The sequence below is a fragment of the Passer domesticus genome, chromosome 14 (assembly GCF_036417665.1).
Source record: "Passer domesticus isolate bPasDom1 chromosome 14, bPasDom1.hap1, whole genome shotgun sequence".
Classification (NCBI taxonomy): Eukaryota; Metazoa; Chordata; class Aves; order Passeriformes; family Passeridae; genus Passer; species Passer domesticus.
In genome coordinates, this window is record NC_087487.1 from 20,036,077 (window position 1) to 20,044,072 (window position 7,996).

General features: G+C 61.5%; 1 protein-coding gene across 1 annotated transcript; it reads right to left on the reverse strand.

Moving 5' to 3' along the window:
• Window positions 1-187: 187 nt before the first annotated feature.
• On the reverse strand, window positions 188-7,785 carry CTSH (cathepsin H). Its single transcript, XM_064389709.1, has 12 exons — window positions 7,575-7,785; window positions 7,407-7,438; window positions 7,225-7,330; window positions 7,060-7,130; window positions 6,255-6,359; window positions 5,943-6,029; window positions 5,335-5,390; window positions 4,211-4,292; window positions 4,063-4,131; window positions 3,395-3,501; window positions 1,547-1,672; window positions 188-786 (listed from the first exon to the last, which is right to left on the reverse strand). Exons 1-12 carry the CDS (start codon window positions 7,654-7,656, stop codon window positions 711-713), a joined length of 999 nt encoding a protein of 332 aa, XP_064245779.1. The 5' UTR covers window positions 7,657-7,785; the 3' UTR covers window positions 188-710.
• Between the last annotated feature and the right edge of the window lie 211 nt (window positions 7,786-7,996).

Consider the following 7,996-nt stretch of genomic DNA (forward strand, 5'->3'; position numbering starts at 1 on the left):
CAGGCCGGGCCCGCCCCCTGCATGGCCCCGCTCCGCCTCATCCCCGCTCCGCCTCAGCCCCGCTCCGCCTCAGCCCCGCTCCGCCTCATCCCCGCTCCGCCTCAGCCCCGCTCCGCACCCCGAGCCCCGCTCGGCGCCCGGCGGCCCGAGCCCCTCAGCCCGCCCGCTCAGAGGTCACGCACAGCGCTCCGGTGACGAGGCAGCTTTATTGTCAGTGACAGATTTCATTGTGAAACAACACGGCCGTGCCCCTGCCCACACGCGGCTTCACTGCCCCGCTCAGAATCGGCACCGAGGTTCTGGCGTCTTCGCTGGCGGGGTAAAGAAAAATCACCCGTTTCTCCTCTATGTGCATTAAAATACCCTGGTTTTTAATACAAAATATAGCAAGCATTTCACCAAAATTGATAAAAGTGTACAAATCACAGCACTCACCCATCCTTCCTTTAAAGAACGGGGGAATTGCCTTCAAAGTAAATTTTAGAATGGCTAAAATTTACACCTGGTGATTGCAGAAAAGCCGCCCGAGGGACGGGGGGAGCTCTACATCGTGGGGCTGCCCTGCCCCAGGCGTCCCGGGAGGGATGGAGGCACACCCGGGCACAGCAGCAGGGCTGGGCTGCTGGGTGCCAGCCAGGCTGCCCGCAGGTGACACTTGCAGTGGGTGACAGCTCCAGGGGCAGGCGTGGCACTCAGCCCCGCGGCACCCTCTACACCCCAGGGACGGGGTAGGAGGCACAGGCAGCCAGGCCACACATGTTCCTGCCTCGCTCGATGAGGAAATACCTGCAAGAGACAGAAAGGGCTGGGAGGGAGCCTTCCCTCCTGTGCCAGCTGGGCCTGGGCAGGCACAGGTGCCCAGCTGGGGCTGCCCTGCATCCCTGGCACTGCCCACGGCCAGGCTGGGACAGGGGCAGTGTCCCTGCCACGGCAGGGCTGGCACTGGGTGGTGCCTTCCCCTCAGCTCTCCGGGCAATGCCATTCCCTGCCCCTCACACCCGGAGTGAACCAGAACCTGCATCCCACGCCCAGGAACCCCCTGTGCAGCTGGGAACTCTTGTGAAACTGGGATCTCTCTGCTGTTCAGGCTGTTCTGGCTGTGTGACCAGCAGGGAGGAGCGGGGAACCAGGAGCTGGGAGAGCCCTGGGCACCAGGGGAGCAGGAGCTGTGAGAGCCCTGGGAACCAGGAGCTGTGAGAGCCCTGGGCACCACAGGAACCAGGAGCTGTGAGAGCCCTGGGCACCACAGGAACCAGCAGCTGTGAGAGCCCTGGGCACCTCGGGAACCAGGAGCTGTGAGAGCCCTGGGCACCAGGGGAACCAGCAGCTGTGCCAGCCTGGCTGAGCCCTGGGCACCTCGGCAGCTGCACCGAGCCAAGGCCCTGCTGGGCAGGGACCCCAGGCCTGGCTTGGTGAGCCTGTCCCCACCAGCCCAGCCCCATTCCCCCTGCTCCCAGGTGCCAGGTTTCAGCTGGAGGGTGGGTGCCACCCCAGCACAGGGCTGCCCCCAGCCCCGGCAGAGCGTGGTGGGCAGCAGAGCCCTTACCCCTGCATGCCCCACAGGCGGCCCCAGGAGTTCTTGACGATCCAGTAGGGAGTGCCATCCTCCTGGCCGTAGCCCACGGCCAGCACGGCGTGGTTCACCTTGTCAGGGGTGTGCTCGCAGCGGGGGCTGCAGGGGACAAACACAGGTGGGCTGTGAGAAGCAGCCTGCCATTAGCCAGGGATTGGTCAAGCCAGCAGGGCTGACCACACTGCAAACAGAACTGGGGGTGCTCTCAGCTGCCAGCTGAGGGAAGGCACGGAAAGGAGACACCGCTCTGTTTTTCCAGAGAAATTGCCTGAGATTTCTGAAGTTTCCTGAAATTTTCCAGAGAAATTACCTGAAAATTCTGAAAATACAGAAATCTCTGAAACTACCAGCCATATCTGGAGTTAGGGGATCCATGGACTTTTGAGCTCCTAGCCCACCAAGACAAGCTACAGTGCAAAGGAATTTTCCCAGTTGGAACCAGCACCTCTTAGTGCCTCCCAGTTCTGGTTTGTACTGCCCTGAAATTCAAGGGCACTGCTTCGTGTTTTGCACAGGAACAGCGAGCTCTTGGGTCTAAATATGTGTTTCCTCTAAATTTTCAACCTTTAAACTGCACTTGCTGAAAGCTGCTGCCTGTGGTGTGAAAGAAGACAGCTCATGGTACATGCTCCCATCTCAAGTGCATCTATTTTTAAACATTTTCAAGCTGCATCACAGGAAAAGATCAATAATCCACCTCAGATTTTCTCTTTTTTTTTTTTTTTTTATCTGTTAAGAGCTGCTTTGTGCTGAAAGCACTGGAGCACCAATTATTCCATGCACTCTGACTTCAAATCCACCCTAGACTGTAAATCCACAGGATAACTGCTCCTGGCATGTTCCTCTGACCACGTCCCTGCCCTCCCAGCTCACACCTGCCCAGGGCTGGCACTGACCTCTGGCAGCACTGCCTCTTGGCCCAGCAAAGCCTCTGCAATCACCTCCTGCTCCTTCCTGGGAGCTCCCTGGGGCAGATCCCTCGGGCTCAGCCTCTCCCTTGCATTTTCCCTGCAGCTCTGCGTGACTGAGGGTTCATTACTCCTAAGTATTTTTCTATTTCTCCAAACACACTTTCCCCCTTGCTGGGTACCAGCCCCTGAGCTGCCTCGCTCAGCTCTCATCTTCCCAGTGCACTGATCAGCCTTGCACGTGGCTCTGTGCCCACGGAGTGGCACCACGCTCGAGGCTTGCTTGGTGTCCCAAGCTGGCTTTTCTCTCTGCTGCTCCTGCGGCCTGCCCAGCGAGCACCACGTGGCAGCACTGGTGAGGTGCTGCAGAACCTGCCCCGTGGGGAGCAGGCACACCAAAAAGCACCAGCTGCCGAGGTGCCAGCTGGGGTGCAGGCAGTGTGAGGGCAGTGTGAGCAGGGGCAGTGTGAGCCACCCTTCCCACACCGCCCCTCTGAGCCCTGGCACTGCAGGAGCTGCCCTGATACCACGGAAAATCCACCTTGGCTGGGGCTTACCCTAACCACATGTGTTCTACAGCTGGGCTGCCCTGCCTCTGTCCAGCCCAGCCCTGGGACAGCCCCAGCCCCGTGGGGAGCTGCCTGACTCGCTGACCTTCATTCCACCACAACCTGGTCTCCAGGCTGGACAGGTTCCTAGCCTGCAGCCCTCCTCCCTGTGCTGCACTCTCATCCCCTCAGGAACCAATAAATCAAGGCTGTGTTTATTATTTTTTTTCTATTTTCTACTTAACAGAAGTGTGAGAAAGCAGTGCAGTGTTCCTGCATCCAGCAGGAGAAACAGGGATGCACATGACTCCAGCCCCACACGTTCCCCTTGCCCTCACCTCACCAAATGAGGGTCCCACACTCACTTGGAATACACTCCTTTCCTGTAGTGCATGAAGTCACTCGTCACCTCAAAGGCAAAGCTCACTGGGTTGTGCTTCCCCACAGCTTCCACCATGCCGTCCTCATCATACTGCAAGAGAGGAGCCAGGGTCATCATCCTCACCATCTCCTGCCTGTGCTGGGCCCAGCAGCCAGGCCACGGGGATGGATAACCCTGGCGTCCTGCAGGACAAGGAGTCCAGTGCTGAGCTGTAAGAGGAGAACTGGGACTGTCCCAGCCTGGAGGGACACCCCCTGTGGGAGGCAGGCAGGAACCCAGGGCCTGGGCTTTGGCTCCAGCACCTCCTTGGTGCCACCTTCCAAAAGGTGTGCAGGACAGCAGAGTGTGCCCAGCAGCTCTGTGAATCCAGGAGCACACAGGCTGCAGCTCCAGGACAGCAGAGTGTGCCCAGCAGCTCTGTGAATCCAGGAGCACACAGGCTGCAGCTGCAGGACAGCAGGGTGTGCCCAGCAGCTCTGTGAATCCAGGAGCACACAGACTGCAGCTCCAGGACAGCAGAGTGTGCCCAGCAGCTCTGTGAATCCAGGAGCACACAGGCTGCAGCTGCTGAGCCCAGCACAGCTTGGGCACCCCAGCACCTGCCCTTGGCACAGCCCTGGCAGTCTGGAAACGCAGCCCTCGGGGCCTCACCTGTGTGATATTGATCACATCCTTGACAAAGGCAATGGCCTTCTCGGGCTGGAACTTGCAGGTGCCGTTCTGTGGGGACAGAGGGGAGCTGTGGGGGCTGTGCCAGCCCTGCTGAGCCCCCACGGGGGCCGGGGCTGTGCTGCAGTACCTTGGCCCGGTAGGGGTAGCTGTCCTCCCCCATGAGCCCCTTGTTGTACAGGATGTACTCGAAGGCTTGGCTGGGCAGGCCCCTGCGAGACAACACGGCTCAGTCAGGATGCGAACAGTTAATTAGGATGGAAATGAGGAATTGGGATGGTAATGCTGCCGCTTCTGCAGAGCAAAGCCATCAACAACCCCCCCTCTGCAGCCCACTCCCACCAGCCAGGGAGACAGGGAAGGGCAGTGTCTATCCCAGAGCCCCCAGGGGCACAAACTCCAGTCTGTGCCTGCAGCACCTCCCTGCCTGGGCTGCCTGGCATGGTCACACCTCATTCTCCAGCTGCCAGGTCCCTGGAGAACACCAGAGCCCTAAGGGTGTGAGGTCAGCTGGCCACACAGCACCAGCCTCACATGCTGAAAGGTGTTTTCTGGTGCCCTCTGCCCAGCCTGGCTGGGGGACACTGAGACACCCCCATCTCCAGCAAGCAGCTGCTCCCTTCCCTGGCCACCTTCCAGAATCACCTCTCAGGAGGGAAGAAAAGGGAGATGATCAGGGAGTGCTGATGTGGAAACGCCTAAGGAGGAGTCACAAGAAAAATAAAAAGCACAGCGAGTGGCTTTGCTCAACTCTGAGCGTCCCTCTAGGACTGCTTATCTCACAGAAAACAGAAGTTGTCAGAAAGCTCTATTCTGCCTTCTCTAGCAAAGCCAGGAGGAACCTCCCAAAGGGGAAGCTGAAGTTTCTGTGGGTTCTTCAGGGTGCCACGAGACGCGCGTGACCAAAGCACAACAACAGCCAGAAGTCCCCTTGCTGTCCCAGAGCCCATCAGAGCCCAGCCTATGGCTGCCGTGTGAGAAACTGATGAACAGTCTCAGATAAAACTAACAAATGAGCAACAACAGAGGCTGGGAAATGCTGGTGATTTACCGAAACATCCTAATCTCTAGGGAGGGTGAAATTAAAATAAGCAACCAAATCCAAAGCTGCTTCCCCTGTCACATTGCAGCCATGGGAAGACAAAAGCCATTCCACAATGTGGAAGGATACTGGCACTAGATCTGGAGGAAGGCTGTCCCTCACAGGGTGTAAGATTCTCTAATTTCTGCTCTCTCTGGCCCTCTCTGACTTACCCACTGCAGCCGTGGTTGTTGAAGGCCTGGGCACAATCAACCAACTGCTGCTCTGCCTGCAGAGAAGGGTGTTGAGTCAGTGATTGTCCCACAGCTGTGCTCACAGTCAGTGACACAAAAAGCAACTGCACAGCAGGAACTGAGAGTTGGTTTGTCTGTGCAGCTGGCTGTGACAACCACCACAGCACTGCTACAGCCCTGGGAGTCACCTGGACATGGCTCCATGTCCCAGGGAGGCAGACAAGGAAGACCTGGAGCCAGCAGCCTGGGATGCCCTGGCTGCCAGGGGCATTCCTCCTCACGCCTGCCAGGAATCCATCCCCCCCCAGAAGGACTGCCTGAGATGTCTTCCAAAGGTCAGGTTTGTTTTTAACACACCCAACCCTGTTATTCTGCTAAGTTGTGTAAGTGGCTACTGTCTTTCTAGTTCTTCAGGAATACAAATCCTCCGGGAGCTGAAAAACCAACATGTCCCAATGTGCTGCCTGCAGCGAGGCTGGCTGGCAGGGCCAGCACAGCTTCTTTCCCCACGCCTGCTCCCAGCAGCCTCCAGCCCCTCTGGCTCCATCCTGCTCCCCAAAGGGTTCCAAGCCCAGAAAACCTCTTACCAGAGAGAGCAGCTTTCCCGTGGCAATGGCAATAGCAGACTCCAAACAGCCCGTGGTGGAAAAGGTCCAGCAGCTCCCGCAGGCACCCTACACGAGGAACAGGAGCTGCAGGGGCTGCAGGCTCACCAGCCTCCCCAAAACACGGGCAGGGGGGCATGGCAGCAGTGCAGAGCCCCCACTCCCCCCTGCCAGGGCACACGGCAGGCACAGCACAGCCCCGGGGCAGCTCCCCTGGCACAGGCACCCAGCACTGCTCTCGGGCACGGCGCCTGCCCGAGCCATCAGCCCCTGGGGCTGTCACACACTCCTCACCTGGTTCTTCACGGGGGTCACGAAATTCCCCTTCTTCCTCCAGTCAATAGAGTCAGGATGTGGCCCAGAGCTGCGCAGGAAGTTCCCCTTGGTGGCTGAGCAGTTCTGCAGGCGGGGCAGGAGGGCTGTGGTCAGCCGCCAGGCCAGTGGCCCACGACAGCCACCCTCCCAGGGTGAGGGCTGGTGACCAGCACACACACACTGGCCACTGCAGCCCCTGCCAGCCTGCACCCCTGGCTGCAGCGCCCCAGCTGCTCGGGGAGCTGACAGCAGAACAGACAGACAGCCGGGCTGGAGTCAGGGCTGAGGCAGCGAAAGCCACGAGGGTGGGGAACAGGCTTCCTCTGGCTCTTGCCCTGGTGGCACAGGATGCGACCTGATCACCGCAGACTACAGGCAGCACAGCGAGGGGGGCTGGCCCGGCAGCGCGTGGGGGTCATGCAGAACCTGCTCACGGGGTGCAGGTCACTGCAGGACCTGCTCACGGGGGTGCTGGTCACTGCAGGACCTGCTCACGGGGGTGCAGGTCACTGCAGGACCTGCTCGTGGGGGTGCTGGTCACTGCAGGACCTGCTCACGGGGGTGCAGGTCACTGCAGAACCTGCTCACGGGGGTGCAGGTCACTGCAGAACCTGCTCACGGGGGTTCAGGTCACTGCAGAACCTGCTCACGGGGGTTCAGGTCACTGCAGAACCTGCTCACGGGGGTGCAGGTCACTGCAGAACACCCTCACGGGGGTGCAGGTCACTGCAGAACCCCACCACGGGTACCTCCTTCCCTGCCCACCCGCACTCCCAGCACTTACCTGCGGCTCACTCCACAGGTACAGCTTTTTAAACTCCGCAAAGGTCATGTCCGAGAACTGGTTGAGGCCCACTAGAGGGGGAGAGAGGGACGCGGCGCTGAGCGGGGCGCGCCGCTCGGGGCGGGGGGCCGCGGCCGGCCGGGCGGGCGGGGGCCGCGCTCCTACTCTGGAAGCTGTGGTTGCCGGCGTTGTGCCGCTCCACGCGCCGCTTGTGGCCCAGGAAGATGCGCAGCCGGCGCGGGTACTCCTCGGGGCCGTAGCGCCGGTCGTTCTGCGGGGACACGGCGGCTCAGGGCACGCCGAGCCCGGCTCGGCCCGGCCCGGCCCGGCCGCTGCCCCCGCCTCACCTGCAGCATCCAGGCCTTGAACAGCTGCTCCTCTGCGGGAGAGAACGGCCGCGTCAGCTCTGCCGCCGCCTCCCCCCGCGCCGGGGGGCCAGGCCGGGCTGAGCCGAGCCGAGCCGAGCCGTGCCAGGCCGGGCCGAGCGGCCTCCCGCCCTCCCGGTGCCCCCGTACCTTCGGCCGAGGGCTCCCAGGCGGCGGCGGCGGCGGCGGCGGCCAGCAGCGCGGCCGCGGTCAGCAGCACGGGCCAGCCCATGGCCGGGCCGGGCCGGGCCGAACCGGGACGGACGGGGCGCAGCGGAGCGGAGCCGAGCCCAGCCGAGCCAATCGCGGCCGAACGGAGCCGAAATTGGCCGAGCCGCGGCCAGGGGGCGGGACAAGGGGCGGGGTGGGCGGGGCGGGCGGTGGGTGTGGCACCGGGCGTGGCACCAGCTATGGGCGTGGCACCAGCTATGGGCGTGGCACCAGCTATGGGCGTGGCACCAGCTATGGGCGTGGCACCAGCTATGGGCGTGGCACCGGCTCTGGGCGGGGCACTGGGCGGGGCACCGCTGGGTCCGGCGTTATCCCGCCCGCAAAACTATCACAAACCCCGG

What these genes read in the sequence shown, in the direction of transcription:
- CTSH (XM_064389709.1), bottom strand. Translation starts at nt 7,656, where the DNA reads ATGGGCTGGCCCGTGCTGCTGACCGCGGCCGCGCTGCTGGCCGCCGCC. An exon ending in CGGGAAAGCTGCTCTCTCTG is followed by an intron (nt 5,391 to 5,942) that starts GTAAGAGGTTTT and finishes CCTTCTCTGCAG; the next exon opens with GCAGAGCAGCAGTTGGTTGA. An exon ending in AGGAAAGGAGTGTATTCCAA is followed by an intron (nt 1,673 to 3,394) that starts GTGAGTGTGGGA and finishes TGTCCCCTGCAG; the next exon opens with CCCCCGCTGCGAGCACACCC.